Source organism: Nannospalax galili, unplaced genomic scaffold, assembly GCF_000622305.1.
Source record: "Nannospalax galili isolate Female #2095 unplaced genomic scaffold, S.galili_v1.0 scaffold245, whole genome shotgun sequence".
NCBI classification, from domain to species: Eukaryota; Metazoa; Chordata; class Mammalia; order Rodentia; family Spalacidae; genus Nannospalax; species Nannospalax galili.
This window is the reverse complement of record NW_008353009.1, coordinates 732,052-754,463: the sequence shown is the minus strand read 5'-3', so window position 1 is coordinate 754,463 and position 22,412 is coordinate 732,052. Positions and strand designations below refer to the sequence as shown.

The 22,412-nt window shown below is 42.1% G+C and overlaps 1 protein-coding gene across 1 annotated transcript in view; it reads right to left on the bottom strand.

Moving 5' to 3' along the window:
- The window catches only part of Pcsk2 (proprotein convertase subtilisin/kexin type 2), a 336,021-nt gene that overhangs the window by 21,364 nt on the left and 292,245 nt on the right, over window positions 1-22,412 (bottom strand). The window contains exons 8-9 of the mRNA XM_008850267.1: window positions 21,773-21,948; window positions 716-931 (exon numbers count right to left, since the gene is read on the bottom strand). Of these exons, the coding sequence (XP_008848489.1) occupies window positions 716-931; window positions 21,773-21,948 (392 nt within the window). The remainder of the gene's footprint in view (window positions 1-715; window positions 932-21,772; window positions 21,949-22,412) is intronic.

Below are 22,412 nucleotides of genomic sequence, written 5' to 3'. Positions count from 1 at the left end.
GAGAGAGAGAGAGAGAGAGAGAGAGAGAGAGAGAGAGAGAGAGTTGTAGATCTGTGATTCTTAATTTTTGTTTCTGTTTTTAAAATCATGGATCCATTTTACAATATTATGGAAATCACAACACTTTCCCTTGAGAAAATACACAACCATACTCACTTGTAGGTGGATTATGGACCCAGATAAGTCCATCTATGGATGCTTTTTTTTCCTTGCCATACTGGAGATCCAAACCCAGACTCTTCTATATGCTAAGTCAAGGGTTCTACCACTTGCCACTTTACTCCTATCCTGATGGTATTCGAATTGCTGTAATATAGGGGTGTTTTCTTGGGGCTTGTGGTATGTGACTGAGAATTAAGAGGAGACTACTACTACTACTACTACTACTACTACTATTATTATTATTATTATTATTAAGTGATATGCCATGGAAACTTATTGATAAACCAGAGACAATCATATTTGTATGTCAAAACAAGACAATGAATAAATCTATGGAAAATGAGCTGGAAAGGGCTCATCATGTGATCTTGGGAGCCACCTGCATAGGGTGAATTTCTACCTTGACTATCATAATCAGGCACTGAAGAAACAGATCTTCTCCCCAGAACCTGTGCTAACTCTTAGAGAGAAGGGAGTGAAGCTGTCATCTCTCTCTTCCTCACAGAGGGGACCCTGGCCATAGAGAACTGGACAGGAAGTGGCCTGCACTTACCACACCGGCCTCAGGATTCCTCTTCCTCCCATTGCTGAAGGTGGATGCCAAGGTGGAGGAGCAGCTCTCATCATATAAGGCGGTCCTGCCGTCATTGATGGCAGAGTTGATGGAGATGGTCCACATGCTCGAAGCGTAGCCATCACAGTTGCAGTCATCGTAGCTGCCACCATCCCCGGAAGCCCACACATAGATGCTGCCTTTGCCCCCGCGTCCCTGGGAGAGCAAAAAGATGTGGTGCCAGGTCCAACATGCAGGAGCCAGGGGATTCAGGAGAAGTGACTCAGGCTTGGGTGGGGCAGAAGTCTCCTGCTTGTCAGGGCCTGGCCCAAAGAGGGCCAGGACTTGGACTAATTCAGCAATGCAACTGAGTAAGTAGATTTGCATCATATCTGATCTAGAAACTATATCCTTTTGGGGGGACACAGTGGAAATTTTTTTTTCAAGAAGGATCCATTATAAAGTCACCAGAATTTATAATTTTAGCTGAAGATAACAGGGTAAGAAAGGCTCAAAGAATCTCCTTAGAATTTACAAACCAGCTGAATACAAAATAAGCTGTAAAGTAGTGTGGTGCTTTGAATGAGATTGTTCCCCACAGGCTCCAAGTATTTGACATTTTGTTCCCAGTTGGTGGTGCTGTTTTGGGAAGTTTTAGGAGGTGTGGTCATACTGGAGGAAGCAAGTCACTGGGGGTGGGCTTAGAGAGTTCTTGAGCCTATTGGAATTTCCAGTCGTGCTCTGCTTCCTGTGCCTGCTTGAAGATGTGAGAGCTTAGCTTCTGCTCCTGCTCTGGACATCTCACCATGCCTCCCCACCACAAGGGACTCTAATCTCTCTGGAACTTGGAACTGTAAACTCAAATAAACTCTCCTTCCTTTAAGTTCCCTTGGTTACAGTGTTTTATCACAGTAACAGAAAAGTAATTAAGGCAGGTAGTATGTGCTCATTATAGAAATCACTAAAGAATATATGGAAAAAATTAAAACCCTTCTCAGAGATAATCATTATGAACCCAATCTCGTGTAATTTTTAGTGAAAATGTTTAAGTACACATGTATATGTTTACATTTCTCTACATAAGATATTTCATATATATGTTTATATATGTAAAATTATAAGTATAAAATATACATTTAACCAAATTTACATAAAAATTTCACATATGTGTATACAGATTTCCTTCTTTAATCCAACTGGATCATACCAGAATCCTACTGAAAACAATCCTGTGCATTTCACCCATGTAAGCAAACACCAACTATAGGAAGAAAGCCTAATGTAGTCAAGTACATTCTGAATGTAAGATGATACTCACAGTAGGTAGTACCAGATGGTTGTTAGTTATACAAGGCAAGCTTTGTTATTAACTACTAGAGTATGTATCTCTTCTGACTACACCATGTTCTTAGTGTTTTTATCTTTCAATTTTGTCTTCTATGAGTGTTCTCCTGTCTACTTTAGCCCAGGACTGGGCCCTTTGCTTCTTGCTTTCTTCTCTGTTACCATTGAGGCAGTGGTGGTTGATGTGGGTGGGTAGGTGGGAAAGAAAGCAGTCATGCAGTGTGGAAGGTTCTCCTCACTCCACAGACTGGTGCAGGGCAGCTGGGTGACCCTCTAGAGAGGAGAGGGAAGGAGAGAGGAAGAGAAAGGAGAGGAGGGGAGGGAAGGAGTAGAAAGGAGAAAGAGACTCAGAGGCAGAGAAAACTTATCCTTGCATGGCCACCAGGGGTCTGTGGCCCTGTTTGAGGTGGAGACACCATTAGGAAGAGAGGGGATTGGATTACCTCCAAGATTTGTCTGCTCCCTGACAATGAGAAGTGACATTCTGAATTGCTTCTAGTGGGACAGGGAGTTAACTAGCCTGTGATTGAATGAGTCAATAAGTCCACAAATAATTGTTTAACCACAAACAGGAATTACCTTCAGATTCTCGGTAAATCTGTACTACTGAAAAACTCCATCAAAACAAGCAACTACTCTCAGAAGTCAAGACACAGAGGGAAACAGATGGTCTTTGTAGTTGGCATGAGGAATCACATACTCAGGTTCAGATTTGGGCTCAATGCCAAGACATGGCGTTGTCGGAAAGCGAAGTGGGTGTGAGTCAAGATAAACAGGTGGGATGGACCATGTGGACAGTCTGCTGTGTGAGTCCCCCAGCACACTGTCAGCGAGCCAGAGCAAACTTTTATACAAGGAAACATGTTGGTGTAAGGAGTGACCTCAGTTTGCAGAATTCCATGTATCTCCACCTTTCATACTATGACTTTGCGGCCTTTCATGTCAGCAGGAGGGGTCCATTTCCAGCCCCTTGGATCCTGGCTGGTTTCATGTCTTGATCTGACCACCAGTGTCTAAGAGACACTGAGTGGGCAAAAGCTCCAAGCCCAAGACGTAAGAAACCTCAGACATGTCTGCTGTTTCTCAGAACTTGGATCACACCACGGAAATGAATCTGACTTAGTCTGATCATTGATGATAGGCACAGAACCCAGCCAAATTCACTGTCCTAGATGACAACCAAGAGCTCCCAGGCATATGAGGGAGCTGCCTTGGACCAGCTATAGTCTCTAGATCACCTTTCAGTTGATCATAGATGCATGAGTGAGCCTGACTGAGTTTAGCCAATGCTGGCTCAGATCAGCAGGACAACCCAGCTGAACTTTAGACCTGCGAATAAAATTAAATGGCTTTTTTTTTGAAGCTATTTAATTTTGGGGCTATTTGTTACACAATCTAGCTCACTGATATATGGAGAATAGTTGTTATTCCCTTTCTGAGTAGTGGGTAACTGACAGGTTTATATTGGACTGTAAAATTTGGCCACTAAATTCTTTGTTTCCTTTGGGTATTAAGTCAATTTTGCTAAGCTATAGAGAACATATAAGGCAATAATTACAACCTTGTTTATTGGGTTTTAGAATCAAATGCTCCCTAGCCTCTAGGGAAGATGACTAGAATGGAGAGTGTCTGAATTCGGGAGGAAGAAATGGGTGGGGAAGGGAAGCTCTAAGAAGGGTAAGAGATAGTGACTCTCATGGCACACTGCTCTGCTAACATGATGCCCTAAGATCCAATACTGTCTCCCACCTTCACCCGAGCAGAAGCTGGACAAAAACCTAGACAGAAAAACCATGACTCACACTCAAACAATCATGAGTTCAAGGATATAATAGAAGAAAGCAAAGCGAGTAACAAGCACTTATGGTATACCAGGATAGCTCGGAGGACTCTACACAGGAATCTATCAGATTCTCATGGCAACACTGTTCACACTAGCCATACAGAAGAAGAAATCCAACAAATAGGAAAAAAACTCCAAGACTTAGGCTTTGAAACAGTGCAGAGGGACAGATGGAGACTAGATGCCATGGAAACGCCAGCCTCCCAGACTTGTCAGTTTTCTTTATGTTAAGTTGTAGATTTAACATGATCTCAATAATTATATCAATTGAAATTCAGTCAGGGAAATATTGGCATATCATGCAATTCAATAGAAGGAATTTTATCCAGGAATAAGTGATAAAGAAGAAGAAAAAACGAAACCTCAAATAGGGAATGGTAGGTGACTCAGAATAGCGGCTCTTAAGACCTGGGAACTAGAGGGACCAAAAAAGAGAATGCCTAGGAGCCTGTGGGAGGGCACAGCAGAGACACTGCCAGGAAACAGAATGGCAGGCAGATGCCCACACTGTTCATGGAGTTGTGTCCCTTCTCTATCTCCTCCTGCTTTTTATTTTTTAAAGATAACAAATGCATTGAAATGAAAGTAAATATGTCATGCAACTCCACATTGAAGTCTTAGAATCGGTCAGTCTTTTGAAATTTATGGAGATGAAGCCTTTTCAAAAGTTTTCAACTAGTGCACACCTCATTGTGCTGGACAGTTTTGCTTTTTAGATCCATTGTAGCAACTTTCCCAGACCCACCTTCCTAAGTCTCCCCTCCTCTACCTCCCTGCATTCAGCGATCTCAGTTGTCAGGACCCTTGGACTCTCCTGGAGGCTTTCCCAGACCTGCCTTGGCTTATTCCCTTTATTACCGCCTTGTGCCCATTATCTCTGCTCTGTTAGGACTCTTGTGGATGCCCATATCTGGGATCTTTCCCAGGCCTGCATTGGTAAGTCTCCTATCCCTTTCTCCCTGGGCTCCAAGCCATCTCAGCTCTGCCAGGACACTTGTGTGCTTCTGGGAGTGTTCCCAGACCTGCCTTGCACTCAGACCTGCTCAAGTTACCAGGATCCTTGGCTCCAAGACCTGTGAGCTCTCCCAGCCTGATCTATCAGCCAACCTGTTCATCTAGCAATCACCCAGTCCATTCTGTTGCTCCAGAACTATGACGAGTCAACCCTGAAACTTCAACTCAAAAGTTGTAGCTATCCTTAGCGTAACTAAGATCACTTTTTACACCCCAATTGCACACCAACATAAAGCAGACCCCAAATTGAACACTAAGTATCACTCAATTGGGCCAAAATCTGACAAGTTGGGGAAACAACAAAGATACAAATAACCACTCAACAAAGAGAAGAATTCTTACCCATATCAAGAAACACCACCAACGATACAAGTCCAGATGCCTAGGTCTCATTAAACAAACAAACAAACACAAATGGCTCAGTGGTTAAGAGCACTGGCTGCTCTTCCAGAGGTCCTGGGTTTGATTTCCGGCACCCACATCGTGGCTAAAAGCCATCTGTAACTCTGGTTTCAGGGGATTTGACACTCTCTTCTGACCTCCACAGGCACTGCATGACACAGGTGCATCTACCTACATGCAGGCAATACATTCGTACACATAAAGTAAAATAATAAATAAAATATTAAAAAATACAAGCAGCATGAATAACCAAGATAATCTGTCTGCTATAGAAATTAGCACCCCATTGTAATGTTTCCTGAGAATGACAACCTAGTGATGCATCAAACAATAATTTCAAAATAAAAATTATAAATATGTTCAAAGAACTCAAAAAGAATGTAAATAGAAGACTAAATGAAGACTGTGAAGAAACAAACAGTTGAATGAAATAACCAAAACAATTTAAAACATGGAGTTGGAATTCAATAATGATGGAATTGTTGAAGAAAAGTCAAACTGAAACAAAACTTGAAATTAAAAACTCAGGAACTCAAAAAACCTAGAGGAACAAAGCAAAAATGAAGTGCTGGGGAAATGGAACAGAGAATATCAGATCTTAAAGACAAGCTTGGAGAAACAGAGCTCTCAAAGAAAGTGTGAAATCTAAAATAACCTAGGAAAGGAGTATCCAAGATCCCTGGGACACTGTAAAAAAGGTCAAACCTACAGCCAGGTGTGGTGGTGAATGTCTTTAATCCCAGCACGCTGGAGGCAGAGTAGGTGGATCTCTATGAGATCAAGGCCAGCCTGATCTACATAGTGGGTTCTAGAACAGCTGGGGCTACAAGTTAACCCTGTCTCAAAAAAAAAAAAAAACCCGAAAAACAAAAAACCCCGAAACAACAACAATAACAACAACAAAAAACCACAACAAACCTACAAATCACAGACATAGAAGGAGAAGAAACCCAGGTCAAAGGCACAGAAAATATTTTTAATAAAATTATAGAAGAAAGGTTTCAAATCTAGGAAAGAGGTATCTATTAAGGTATCAGAGACACACAGAACATCAAGTAGACAGGACCAGAAAGGAAACTCCCTATGTCAAACTCTAAATGTATAGAACAAATAAAAGATATTGAAAGCTGTGAAGAAGAACAAGTCACATATAAAGATAGGCCCACCAGAATAACAACTGACTTTTCAATGGAGACTATGAAAGCCAGAGGGCTTAGACCAATGTCATGCAAGTCACAACAGAACACAGATTCTGGCTCAGACTATACCTAGCAAAACTATCAGTGGCAATTGAAGGAGAAAGAAAAACTTTCCATGATAAAAACAGATCTAAGGAATTTATGTCCATGAAACCAGTTCTATAAAGAATACTCAACGGAATACTTCAGTCTGAAGAAATTAAACACTCTCAAGAGGGCACAAAGAATAAATAAATTATCCCAGAACAGTCAATTGAAAGAAGTCTAAGCAAACAGTACTACAGTACCAACAAACAGAATTAATAAACATTAGTCAATAATAGCTCTTAATATTGATGATCTTAATTCAAAAGGCACAGACTGATTGGATTAGAAAACAAGATCCATTGACTTTCTGCCTCCAACGAACACACCTAAAAATGATTGATATCATTTTAAAGTAAAAGGATGGAAAAAGATATTCCAAGCAATTGGAACTAAGAAACAAGCAGGTGTAGCTATTGTAATATGTGACAAAATAGACTTTAAATTAAAACTGGTCAGTAGAGACAAGGAAGGTCCCTTTATACTTTATACTTATTAAAGGAAAATGTGCCAAAAATTTATTACAATCCTAAATATATATGTACCACACAGGAGCACTCAATTTCATGAGAGAAACATTATTATACATAAAATCATATGTTGACTCCAACACAATGATAACGTGTGACTTCAATAACCCCCGCCCCCGTCACCAATAGACAGGTCAACCAGACAAAAACAAAATAGGGAAACCCTGGAGTTAAGTGACACCATAAATCAAATATACCTAACAGACATCTATAGAACATTCCACACAAACACCAAAGAGTAAACTTTCTTCTCAGCAGCCCATGGAACTGGTTCCAAAATTGATCACATATTAAGATACAAAGCAAGTTTCCACAAATTTAGGAAATTTGAAATATCATACTGCATTCCATCTGACTACAGAGGGGCAAAGCTAGATATTGACAACAATAAAAATGGGAAAAATACACAAACTCATGGAAGCTAAACAACCCACCACTGAATGAAATTTGCATCAATGGAGAAATCCAGAAGGAAATTTAAAGAATCCTAGCATTGAATGAAAATGAAAACACAACATACTCAAACCTGTGGAAAACAATGAAGGCAATCCTCAGAGAAAAATTTGTAGCATTAAATGCTTGCACCAGAGAATTAGAAACATCTCACATAAATAAATTAATGATGCACCTGAAAGTTTTGGAAAACCAAGAACAAGAGTACATGGGAAGAGATAAATAAAATGAAGGCCAGAATTAATAACCTAGAAACAAAGAAAATAATACAAAGAGTCAAGGAAACTAAGAGTTAGTTCTTTGAAAAGATTAACAACAAATCTTTAGCCAAATTAACCAAAAGAAAGAGAGGACTCAAATTAGCAAACTCAGACGTGAAGAGGGAAACATTACAACAGTCCTGAGGAAATTCAGAAATCCAAAATGACATACTTAAAAAAACTATATTCCAGTAAACTAAAATATAAAGCAAAACTATATTACAGAAAATCTAAAATAAATGGATGAATTTCTAGATATGCATGGTCTACCAAAGTTAAATAAAAATGACATGAATAATGTAAACAGACCCATAACAACCAATAAATAGATGCAGTAATTAAAAACTTCCCTAATAAAAAGAGCCCAGGACCAGATTGGTACAGCACTAAATTCTGCCAAATTGTCAAAGAAGAACTAATACCAATACTCTCAAATTATTTTGTAAAATAGAAAATGAAAGAACACGTCCAAATTCTTTCTATGAAGAAAGAATACAAAAACCTAACAAAGCCCTAACAAAAAAGAAAATTATAGACCAATCTCTCTGATTAATACACAGAGGGAAAAATTCTCAAAAAAAATCTCTACAAATAGAATGCAAGAATATATCAAAAAGATTATCCACCATGATTAAGTTGGCTTCATCCCAGAGATGCAGGGATGGTTCAACATATATAAATCAATAAATGTAATATACCACATAAACAGACTCAAGGAGAGAAATACACAATCATCTCATCAGATGTAGAAAAGGCCTTCAACAAAATCCAACATCCATTTAAGATAAAAAGTCATGGAGAATCTAGGAATACAGAGGGATGCACTACAAGCCCACAGCTAACAGCATACTAAATGGAGAGAAACTCAAAGCATTCCCATTAAAACGAAGAACAAGACAAGGATCTCCACTTTCTCCATTACTACTCAATATTGCACTTGAAGTCTTACCTAGACTTAGGAGATAAAGGGAATATAAATTGGAAAGGAAGTAATCAAAATATCCTTATTTGCAGATGATATGATTCTATACATAAAAGACCCTAAAGACTCCACCAGAAACCTCCTAGAGCTGATAAATACATTCAGGAAAGTAGCAGGACATAAAATTAACACCTCCAAATCAGTAGTCTTCCTACATATTAGAACAAACATACTGAGAAAGAAATCTGGGAAATGATCCCATTCACAATAGCCTTGAAACACATAAAATATCTTGGAATAAGTCTAACAAAGAAAGTGAGGGACTTGTGCAACAAAACTTGAAGACACTGAAGAAAGAAACTGAAGATGATACCAGAAGATAAAAAGACCTCCCATGCTCATGGATTAGTAAGATTAATATTGTGAAAATGGCCCTCCTACCAAAAGCAATCTATAAGTTCAATGCAATCCCCATTAAAATCATAACACAATTCTTCACAGAAGTTGAAAAAATAATCTCAAATTTCATATGAAAACACAGAAAACCCAGGACAGCCAAAATAATCTTGCACAATAAAAGAACTGCTGGAAGCATTACCATCCCTGATCTCAAATTATACTACAGAGCACAGTACTAAGAACAGCATGGTACGCACATAAAAGCAGACACATTGATCAGTGGAATAAAATCGAGGACCCAGATTTAAGTCCGTGCATGTACAGCCACTTTATGTTTGACAATGGAGCCACAAACACATACAGGAGAGAAAACAACATGTTCAATAAATGGTGCTGGTCAAATTAAATAGTGACCTGTAGAAGAATGAAAATAGATCCCTATCTCTCACCATGCACAAAACTCAACTCCAAATGGATCAGGGAGTTCAACAAGGACCCAAAACCCTGAATCAGGTAGAAGAGAAAGTAGGAAACACATAGGCACAGAAAATGACTTTCTGAAAAGGATTCTTATAAAGAAAACATTAAGACCAACAACTGACAAAAGGGCCTCATTAAACTAAAAAGCTACTGTACAGCAAAGGATGCTATCATTCCAGTGAAGAGACAACCTATAGAATGGGAAAAAGTCTTTATCAGCTATACCTTGGACAGAGGGTTAATATCTAGACTATACAAAGAATTCAAAAACCTAAACATCAATCCCCCCAAACAACCCAATTAAAAACTGGGGCAAGGAGATGAACAGGGAGTTCTCTAAAGATGAAACACAAATGGCTGAGAAATACTTTAAAAATGTTCAGCATGTTTAATTATCAGGGAAATACAGATTAAAATCACTTTGAGATTTCCTCTTCCCCTGGTCAGAATGGCTAAGACCCCCAAAACCAAAAATGACAAATGCTGGCAAGGATGCTGAAAAATGTAACTCTTATCCACTGCTGTGGGGAGTACAAATTGATGCAGCCACTGTAGAAACTCCTCAAAAAGGTAGAAATTCATCTACCATTTGATCCAGCCATACCACTCTTGGGCATATACCCAAAAGACTCCATACTCTACTACAGAAATACCTGTTCATCCATGTTCATTGCTGCCCTTTTAGTAATAGTCAGGAATTGGAAACAATCTAGCTGTCCATCAACTGATGAATGCATAATGAATCTATAGAACATATATATAATGGAATATTATTCAACTCTTAAAAATGAAATTATGAAATTCACAGGAAAATGGATGAACTTGGAAACAATCATCCTGAGTGAGGTAACCAAGATCCAGAAAAATAAACATCACATGTTCTCTCTTATAGCTGGATGTTAGCTTTGAAATCTTAGATATGCATGTTTCAATTTCAAAATCCAGAGAGGTCAAAAACTAATAAACAGCCAGGGGTGTGCATGTTGGGGGGGTTCCCTGGGAGGGGAGGTAGAGGTAATGGTGTAAATGAAGAAAGTGAAATAATAGAGTAGGAAGGGTTAAATGGGGTGGGAAGTGGGAGGGCAGGGCAGAGGAGGGAGTTTGACGAGGGATAAGTAATACTAAAGGCCTTTAGAAAGAGCCATATGGAAACCTACCACCTCAGAAACTTCTTAAAGCAGATACACATACATTATAAAAAGAGATTAAAAGAGTTACTTTATAATAGGGAGACACTGCCCTTATTAGATACTATAAACTTGCAAAGCAAAAGCCCACTGCCAGGAATGGACTCCCTCTTTTGAAGCTGCTGACCAGGTATCCCACAGATCCTTAACAATACCGGCCATTGCCCCTGCTCTTGGTTACCCATCAGAACTTCATGGTAAGACCCTCTTGCTGAAGATACTACAAATATGAACTGCAGAACAAACAAGGAAAACCAAGCTAGTGCTGACTTCAAAACCTAATCTTTACTGCCTAGCTTTCATGGTGGTAGAAGGTACTACCTGAAAATTTATCATGAACCTTACTTAGCTGTGAGCTACAACAACAACTGGCCTGGAAGTTCTACTTGTACAACAGTGGCACAAACGTTTTAGTAACCAACTACTTGCTGATTGGATTTAAGATCCGCTTCATAGGATGGCACTCACATCTGACATTGACATCCAGCCTAGACAGCCCACAGACCATGAGAGAAAGTCTAATATAACTCTTCTGCTAAATAGGTAAAGTATTAAACTGATTTCTAATGACATTGTTATAACCATAGGTTAATGCATCTCTCAACTCTCATCAGAGAAGCTCCCTTATACAGCAGATGGTTATTAACACAGAAACCCACAACTGGCCAAATACAGAGAATAAGAGACTGCAGACTGCTTATCCCTGAACAGGACATCTATATCACACTTCTGCCTCCCAAGGCTCAGGGATCATTGCAGAAGAGGGGGCAGAAAGGTTATAAGAGCCGGAGGAAGTGGATGACCATAAATAAGCAAACAGAGTTTTCCAGACAACTATTCATATGAACTCAGTTATTCATATGAACTCACAGAAATTTGGTGGGGTGCTAGAGAAGAGGTTGCAGATATGGGAGGGGATCTAAATATGATCAATCAAATTGTATGAAATTTGCAAAAAATGAATTAAAAAAAAGAAGAAAAAGTTTTCAACAAAACACTTTTTTCCTGTTCCCGGGTGGGACCCAGGGCTAGTAAGGTTCACTTCTTAACCCAGGAGGCTTTTATCCCCTCCCTCTGGGGGACTGCTGGAAGGTGTTTTTGGTCCTTGTTACTTGCCATTATTGATATGTGGGACAGGATCATTCTTTAGGACAGGGGAGAGGCTGTCCTATGCGTTATAAAAGACTAGCAGCTTCATTGGCCTCTACCCAGGAGATTCTGACCCCAGGCACATAGAGTAACAACCTCAAACTGTAAGTCAAAATAAACTGTCCCATAAGTTGCTTCTTGTCAAGTGTTTGGTCACAGCAATGAGAAGAGCAACTAATACCTGCACATACTCCATGAGGCAAGTCTGGGAGACTTCACTTTCTCCTGAACATTCAGGCTGATGTTATTTTCTGACTACTTGTGAGAGGCCACTGGGGTGCAGAGACGGGCTGTAAATGGGTTGCCAGTGAATGGAATGGCAGGCAGATGCCTGTGCTGTTCATGTTGGAATTCTCTCCCCTCTTTCAATCTTTAAAAAATTTTTCTTTAGACAAGATATTACTATGTAGCCCACTCAGGCCTCGTGGCCTTGAACTCACAGCAATCCCAGTAATCTTCATGCCTTAGTCTCCTGAATGCTGGGATTACAGGTGTGTGCTACCAAATTTATTTTCCACCTTGACATCTTAATACATTAACATGCTTTTAAAAACATTATTATATATTGTGAAAATTATATTCATTATAGAATAATTGAAATGTATAGATTGTAAAGAGGAAAAATAAAAATCCTTTATAATCTGTGAATAATGATTGCTGGGGCTATTCTGTGGATTCCTGCCAGCTTTATATATGGGATAAGAACAGTTTCAGAAATTGACTGGGGTCATGAAAATCCACTTTTCCTGGCCTGCTTAAAAAGCACTTTTTACTATTATATAATTAACATTTACTCATGTGATTAACACTCTTCTAGATCACAATATTTTATTAGCTGTGTTAAATAGAAATTTTTTTTGAGACAGGGTCTCCCTGTAGCCCCGGTTGGCTTGGAACTCGCTATGTAGATCAGGCTGGCCTTGAACTCATAGGGCTTCACCTGCCTCTGGCTCCCAAGTGCTGGGACTAAAGGCATGTGCTACACATCTGGCACTAAATAGGCATTTTGTAATTTGTTTTCTCCTATTTTAGGTACTGGACCTGAGAAATAAGCAGAGATAAAAATGCATATATAAATATGCTCATTTTAAACATTAATTAAAATATTTATTATTTTTTATGTGTATGAGTATATTGCCTGCATGTATGTGAGTGCACCTGTGTTGTGCAATGCCGCGGAGGTCAGAAGACGGCTTCGGATTCCCCTGGAACTTGAATTATGGACAGTTGTTAGCTACCATGTGGGTGCTGGGATACGAACCCAGGTCTTCTGCAAGAACAACCGGTGTTCTTAACTGCTGAGCCATCTCTCCAGCCCCTTAAACATTAATTTTAAATAGGGATTTTTGGATGAGAAGGAATGTGCGTTTGAAGATTCATCATCCACATTGCCTTATCATTGCCTTATATCACTATATAATTAATAAATGTACAACATAAAAATATTATTTTGATTTCATAGTGCTTTGCATGTGCTAGATAGATACTTATCAACTGAGCTATATCCTCAGCCCCCCTAGAATTACTGTTTTTTTGTGTATCAGTAGGGAATATGTGCATATGTGAATGTGTGTGGGCACACGTGTGTATGGGTGCATGTGTGTGCACATGACACATGTAAAGACATGAGGTTGACTTTGGTGTCTTTCTCAACCACGCCCCACCTTAGTTATTGAGGCAGGTCTCTCTCTCTGAACCTGGAACTTGCCATGTCAGCTGATCTGGCTGCCTAGCTTGTTCCAGAGATTCCTTGTCTCGCCCTTCTGCACACTGGGATTACAAATAGCTTTTATGTGGTTTCTGGGCATCTGAACTTCAGTCTTCATGCTTTTGTGACAAGTGATTAGCCACTGAGTTATTTCCCCAGCCCTTAGAATTGCCATCTTTTAATTTAGTTTAATGTGTACATTTGTATATATCTGTATGTATGTACACATGTATGTGTGGGTGCTCAAGAAGGCCAGAAGAGGGCATTGGATATTTTGGAGCTGGAGTTACAGGCCATTGTGAGCTGCCTTATGTGTACTGGGATTCAACTCAAGTCTTCATGATTGAGCAGCAAATACTCTTAACTGCTGAGCCATCTCTCTAGTCCCCAGATTACTATTTTTTAAAATAGTTTTGCCAGTGTGGTGGGCACAAATGGTATCCTGTCATTTTGGGCTGTATGTTTTTTATCACATAGACTGAGTTTATCTTTTTAAGTCTACTGCTTACCTGTAATTCTTGTCTTGTGCAAGGCTTAGCAAAGCCTCAACTCTGAAAGATTGTATTCTCTGCCCGTTTTTTCTTTATGAAATTCTTATCTTTCTTCATTTGCAAGGACTCATGTGGGAAGACACACAAATGACAAATAAGCATAAGAGAGGATGCTTCCTATCTGCAGTCACAGAAATGCACATTTCAACAAATGAGGTGCTACCACACACTGATTAGGAGGCTCAAAATCCATAACTCAGACATGAGGTGCCGATGATGATGTGGAAGGAAAGCAACCGACACTGAAGCTGCAAATGCAAACTGGTCCAGCCTCTTGGAAAGGCAGTTTAGCAGTTTCTTACCAAATGATATGTATCCTAACCATGTAACTTGATCCCTGGGATTTACTCAAAAGAGCTGAAAACTTATGCACACAGTGAGACTGCATGTGAATTTTCATAGTAGCCTTATTCATAATTGTCCCAAATCGGAAGCAACCAAGATGCCCTAGGTAGGCACATGGATAAACAAATCATGCAATACAGATTGCGGAATCTAATTCAGTCTTAAAAATAAATGAGCCATCAAGCCATGAAGACACAGAGGAACCTTAAATGCATATGACTGAGCAAACCGGAAAGGTTATACACAGTAGGGTTCCAACCTGGACAGTGGCCATTGCAGCCAGGGTTGGCCATGTCCCAGGAATGGTCGCTGGAACCCCATCATCCTTTTGTCCCTTTCCTTTCCTTTCCATCCTTCCCTCCTTCCCCTCTGCTTCCCTTTCTGAGACAGGGTCTCATGTAGTCCAGATTGGCTTTAAACTCCCTATGTAGCTAAGATGACCTTGAACTTCTTCATCCCCCTGCCTCTTCTTAAGTTACCTTTTGTCTTAGATATGAAAGGAGGAACTATAATGGTATGAACCATTTCAGAGGTTGAGTTGCAGGCTCCTCCCTGTAGCAGCCCTTGTTCAAATATGAGGTTTCATTAGGCTGCAGAGCATAAATCCGGTCTGTGCTCCTGAGTGCTCTCTGGCAGGAGACATCGATCGTGTCTGCAGAGGCCCTGGCACTGTTGCTGCTGTGTCCGACCCACATGCTGATAAAATTTCAGCAGGCAAGCACCAGGGCCTCTCCTGGTCCACACCTGACTAATCACTGTCACTCTAGGCAGCCCTCCACCCTTCCCTCTTGGATGGTGGCTTTTGAGTCACTCTCTTTTAAGTGGCTCAGCTCCATACATTCCAGCTCAGAGACCTGGCATCTTTGCTGTGCCCTCTGCCCACCCCATCCCTACCTGCCCCAGAGCTAATCTATCATCGCTCAGACTCATCAACACACAGAGAATTCCCACAGCTTGTCTTTAACTATTAACTTATTTGCTCTAATAGCAGTCCTGAGAAGTGATTAATAAGGGGGCTGGGATATAGTCATCAGAGCCAGCCAAAATGTTCCAGGCTGTCCTGGGTGGCTGCACTCCCTTCAGGTATGGGAACAGCCTCACGAGCCTACTAGTTCTCTTGTGCTGTCTGAATTATCTTTCTGGTTGTCAGAGCAAAAGAAGATGTGCAAAATCAGATCCTGTGTTCCGTAATGGCTTGTCAGTTGGCTCCATCCATCTCCTTGCTAGGGCTATGTCTTTCTATCCAAACAGTAAACACATCAGCCTTCCATGCTTTATTTGTCTGGAGAGTGATGACTCTAAGTCTCTGATTAGATTTTCCTTCAACTGAGTTCCTGCGGTGGCAGCAGATGGCAGTGGGTGTCAGCCCATATCCATTGGACCTCTTGTGCCTGGGGATTTCCAAATGCCAGTGTGTGGTGTGCAGTTCTTCTGTCTTAGGGCTTCTTCCTGAGGGGTGGAAGGCTGCTCTGCATACCTGCCCTCTGGCTGCAACTGCTGGGTCATTGCCCCCTCTCCCCACCTCTGGAGTAAATCTCCAGACCCTTGTCACAGAGCAGGATAGCTTTCCTGTGTGTTCCCAGTGTCCCATGGTTCTAGCTGCTCACTGGGGGTGGGGGCTGGCTGGTTTGAGTACATAGCCTGAATCCACCTCTTCTCTTTCCCATCATAACTCCCCACTCAGATAACATCAGCCTCAAATATTGCCTCCCTTTGCCTCTCAGATAACATCAGCTCAAATCTTGAACTTAATTCCAATGCAAATTCAGCTCAGATAGATCTTGAACTCAAGCCTTGTCTCAGGGTTTGCTTTGGGGAGATTCCAAACTAAAATAAAGATTAATTATTGGTCATTTCATAATTCAGGATCGCTGTCACCAACTTCCCAGCTATACTGTGAAAAGTGCTTTAACTGTAAATCTAACAGGGACACTACCAAGTTAAAAAGGAAAGAACGAAATAAGCACAGGAAAAGGATTGCCTTCTTTTCTTTGGTGCTGGGGGTCAAACCCAGATGTGCTAGACGAACATTCCACCATCGAGATGCACCTTTACTTCCTTTGCTTCCTTCTTGCCTGCTTTTTGATACTTCTTCAAGTATTTGTTGAAAAAAAAAAAACAGGAGCTACAAAATTAGATCTTTAAAGAACCATGTATGTGAGTGAGGTTTATGTGTGTAGGTGTTATGTACTCAGAAATGGTGAAGTCTATTGCAAACTGGTAAAAGTCTCTTACCCACATCTCTTTCCTCCTCATTTTATGGTTATTATATTGGTGAAACAAACCTACATGCAGAGTGTTAATATTCAAAGACAAACACAAGAACTGGCTCTGTGTGGTAGGTGATTGCTAGACTCCTGTATGCAGGTAGGCAACATCTCGTCTAGATGGACTTTTCTTTAGAGAGTAGATTAGATGACCAAAACAATGGTGGAGCTCTTTGCTACCTTACAGGACACTATCATAAAAATTTACAATTCTGTCCAAAAAGTGTCACCTTGAAACAAGGAAAGATTCCTCTCTACAGCTTGGGGAAAAGTCAGAGAAGTCATGGCTTTTCACCACACCCACTTTCCTCTCTAAAATATTTACATGCTGTCACCACAGACAAGTCATAACAATTTTTCTCTTATGTTTCAGTGTGCTTGGCATATTTTGTAGAACAATCACACTTGGAAAGGCCTTTTTAGCTGCAGTCAGGGAGGTTACAGATGCGGTGAGAGAAGTACCAGCTCTGTGATGTGATGGGGAGGCTCAGAGGCCCTGGCAGATGACAGGAGCCACCCAGGGAGGCTCTGCTTCAATCACCATCTGCATTGCAAATTTGGACAGAGGGCTTTAGGTGACAAAAGCATACTATGTTTGCTGGAGAAAGGAGGCACTTGCCAAGTATTCCCCTGGGCTCCTGCTGTCATCTGGCCTTGGGCTGGATATGTGTGATGAATCATGTGCTAAGAAAACAAGCTGCTGATGCGTCTAGTTCCATCCTAAAAATTCCTTAAGGAGTGCAGCATTGGAAAGGCGGTGACATGGCCTCCTGCCGTCAGAGCTCATTGGGAGAGCTCCTCTGTGCTTTGTGCCATTCTGTCAGGGTTCTCCCTGCTAATTCAGACAGGACCAATTTCAACAGCAGATCGTCACCATCTTGGAATACCACTTTTCTAGTCCTCCAACAGGCCCAGTTTAAGTGTAGGCAGTGATGTTTAGTGACTCAGGAAGCTATTCACTTCCAGGACTCTGTTCCTTGGACCTTGTATTGAATGTAAGGGTGACAACTCTTCTACTGGCAAGGTCTTGACTTACTCAGCAAAACTGTCCTTCACAGTCTCAGTTTTGTGATGCTGGGAAACTTGACACTTTGAAAAAACATATGATTCAGGATTTTGGGTGCTTTTCCTCCGTTTTCCCCTTCTCAAAGAGAATTCCCAGCCTCAATAAGGCAAAGCTATTGTTTTAGTTTGTTTCTCCATTGCAGTGACAAAATACACTGAGCAATACCAACTTGGGGAGAAAAGGGTTTATTCGCTTACATCTCCTGGGTCACAGTTCATCATCAAGGGAGCCCAAGGTAGGAACTCAGGGCAGGAACCCTGAAACACAGGCCATGGGAGAATGCTGCTTACTGGCTTGTTCCTCTGGTCTCTGCTCAATGTGCTTTCTTATACAATATAGGCCCACCTACCCAGGGCGGCACCACCCACAGTGGGCTGGGCCCTCCTACATGACTCAGAAATCAAGAAGATGCCCTACAGACATGGCCATAGGCCAGTCCAATGGAGGCAATTCACCGATTGACGTTCTCTCTACCAGCTGAGGTGTGTCAAGCTGACAACTAAAAGCTATCCAACACAGCTGTCGTCTACTTGTAGGACATGCAATGGTTGAAGGGGAGCCAGGGCTGTGCTGGTAAATGCTTTACAACTAGCACGTTTGACTTCAAGCTACCAGTGTTCTGTCATCAGGAGCCACTTCCAGCATGGCACTGGCCATCACAGGAACATTTCTGTCATTAAGACTAAATTACGAGGGTTTCGCATGTTTACTTGTTTGAGGTAACTATGCTAAAAATGAAGGAAGGCAGTCTCCTGGGTTTGCAAAAGAGAAGGGGAAAATATCCCTGCCATTGGATCAGTGATCAATCACCTGGCTTTCATCAAGGTGACCTTGAATAATGAACACATTCTTCCACACTGTTATAGAGTCTGGCCAAGTCACCTCTCTGGTTGCCTGTTCTAAGATCTGAAGGGTGTATTAGTTTTCTAGGACTGTGTAATGAAGCACCTCAAACTGAGTACTCTAAACAATAGAAGTGAATTGCCTTGCTGCTCTGGAAGCCAAATTTCTCTGACTGAAGCATCAGCTGGGCTGCTTCCTTCTTAGGCCTTGGAGGAAGATGTTCCATACCTCTCCCCTAGCCTCTGGGGATGTCTGGGTGTCTTTGGCATTGTTAGTTGGCTTGCCTAGGGGCCACTGGACCTCCATCTTCATGCAACATTTTCTCCGCATGCATGTCCATGGGCAAATCTCCTCTTTTCATTAGTAACTAAAGCTTTTTATCCTTATCGTACTGGCTTAGGGGCCCATCCCACTCCACTATGTCCTTATCTTAACTAATTACATCGGTAATGACCCTATTTCCAAATAGTGTTCCATTCTGCACCCCTGCAAGTTAAGACTTCAACAGGAAGATTTGGGAACACAGTTCAACTCTGTTAACAAGGGAAACAGACAGTTTTTATATTTTTGTTCAGACCTCTGAAAGAATTCAACAGTATAAATTCCTCTGTCAGAGGGTGGAAAAGACAATATTCATGAGTGTTCTAGTTACTTTCTATTACACTGACCAAAACTAACTTGGGGTTGGGGGAGAGGAGGGTTTATTTTCTCTTATGTCTTCTAGGTCACAGTCCATCACTGAGGGAGGCCAAGGTAGGAACTCTGCAGGAACCTGGAGGCAGGAGCTGAGGTACAGACCATGGAGGAACGCTGCTTACTGGCTTGCTCCCTGGGTCCATGCTCAGCCTGCTTTCTTATATAATACAGGGTGATCTGCCCAGGGGTGACACCACCCACAGTGGCCTGGGCCCTCCCACATTACTCAACAATAAGGAAAATGCCCACATACATGGCCAGAGGCCAGTCCAATGGAGACAGTTCCTCAATTGAGGCTCCCTCTACCCAAGTGTGTCAAGCTGACAACTGAAGCTAGCTAGCACAATGACTACCATGGGATCCTTCAAAAGTGAGGGCTTTGGAAACCTCACTGTCCCTGAGCCCTTCAGGCTCTGAGTCTTCCTATCAGAAGTAGATTAGTTTTAAAGCCTGGAGTTGGGGAGGATGTGCCCCTAATTTAGGGCCAAGATTTCCCTAGACGTATCAGTGACAAGAAGCAGTTAGACAGAGGCTGGCAGGTTGTGACAAGCAAGAGTGCTCAGGGGCATTTGCAAGCAGAGCCATGACCTGAACAAGTGCCTCAAGAAAGAGAAGAGACTGAAGAGAGGGAGACAGGAAGCCAGAGGAAAGAGAGAGAGTAAGGGCGGTCCAGCGTCCGGAATGCCGAGCCCTAGTGTGGCACATCCACACATCCTGTGGCCACATCCTGCAGCCATCAGGGACCAAGAAGGTCCAAATGTCCCCAGGCTAAGTGAAGACCTCTCTGATCACTCCACTGTCCTTATCACGCCTGCCTCGTCATAAGATGTTCCTTCAGCTGAGCCACCTGGGCCTCAGCTCCTTCAACACAGAGATAAGCAGGGCCATAGAGCTTGGTCACCAAGCATTCATCTGACCCATCACCCTGATGGGAATATATGGTACCATCACTTCCAGAACATGAATTGCTGCCACTGCTCTTTACATTGTGTGTGGTGTGTGTGAGTGTGTGTGTTATTCTAGGGTCTCAGTATCTTAGGGTTGTACAACTGGATCCCAGAGAGATCCACAGCAACACCTCAGACCTCGATGGGATCTTGTTAAAATCAACATTGGCTACACCAGTGGGTGGGGCTGAGAGACTGCATTTCTTACACTCCCAGGCATACCAGAGATCATACTTTGAATTCAGCAATTCAAACCAGCTTTCGAGGACCCACAGTTTGGGAACTGACATTCAAGTCACAAGTATTGTGGCACTTTAGGCAAAGTGAGGCTCTGCCCACCATTCCCTGTTTGAATTCCTGATCCATACGACCTATACATCTACAGGGACCATGTGCTATGACATGAAGTTTTAGGGTGGATGGGTAAGGGTCAGCAGTGAATGAGACAGACACCCTTTGCTGGGCATTTCTAAGTGCCATGAACATGTATATTTATCACTTATACTCTCAAGGACTTGGATCCCACAAGGGGCTCCATGTGTGACTTTTATAGGCAAGAAAGCATGCTCAACTGGGTAAAATCACTCTTTGACAGATGTTCAGGCACTAGGGGATTTGGAGCAGGGACTTGATCCAGGATTGCTCTGATCCCTGAGCCTAATTTTTGTCTTGTATGGGTGACTCTTGCCCTGAAATCTGAGAGAGGGAGGGTCACTCCACTTAACATGAAGGTCTGTGTCTCCCGGTTGCCCTCCCGTTGGAGGCCCTACCTTCGTCCCCTTTCCTTGGCAATGTCCATTGCTGAGCTAATTGCAGGAAATCCATGGCCATGAAATCCATTGCTCAGACCTCCTACCACAGAAACTTCGTTCTCAGCTCCTGCTCCTAGATTCACCAGCCAGTGTGGGCTGAGACCCCATTTCCTATAGGCTGCTGCCAGCCTGCACTGAGCAAGTAAGAGTGCCAGTGCTGACCTGTTCTTACCCTGGATGGGTGGCTTCAGCCTGAGAACAGTCTGGCTGAAACTTCCTTAGTGTGGGACTTCAGCATGAGACCCTCTTTCCACAATCCTTCCTTCTCATTCCCCATCCCCAAGATCAGGCTTACGCCTGTCTGAACCTTCTCTGCTTCTGTCTGCCCTCTATCCCACTTTATAATCAATAGGCATCCCCTCCCATAAGTCCCTGCACCACTAAGCCCAGCTCTGTGTCCATTTCTCAAAGGACCTAAACCAACATACAGGGTTTCAGCTCCACTTCTGCCTCTGCCCTGCCACTTCACCCACTGTATTATCATCATCACTTCATGTACCATATCCCACCTTGGACTGGGTGGACTGGGGCCTTGAGGCCATAGGGATGTTTTTACCTTGTTCACGCCATCAGCCATGGCCTGGAGTGTCAGCTCTCTGGGTCCATCCACTGTCTTTCCATTATCTGTAGGGCCCCAGCTGGCACTGTAGATGTCAATCAGTTGAGGCATGTGGCTGATGGAGGAGGCCTCAATGATGTCTGTCATGAAAGGCTGGTCCAGCATCCGGATACCTGTGCACAGATGTGAGCAGAGAACACTAGGCTTTGGTACCTCCGCTCTCAAAAGACAATGGTTAGAGAAGAGCTTGGGTCCTGCGTATGGTTGGAGGAGTTGGTGATCTAGAGTGCCCTGGGGGATACTGTGGAGTCCAAGGATCGAAAAGGGGACTTAGACAGTCCCACACACTCCTGATATCATTCGTCTTTCCTGTGTAACTATTTGAGGAGAAACTTATTCCTTTAGCAAAATTTACTTGAATTTATAATGGGAGAGACAGTACTATTGAAGAGTGTCCATGCTAAGCCTTTTTCTAAGCGGGAAGCCAGCCTCCAGTGGTGCAGTGTTGACTGCTGTTGATTGGGCCAAGGTCTTAGGAGAAATAGTTATGGCACATGAAAGATGAGGAAAGCAATCAATATTTAAGGAAAAGCTCCAAGGGACAGAGGGACAGGGGACAGTGGGAGGGACAGGAACA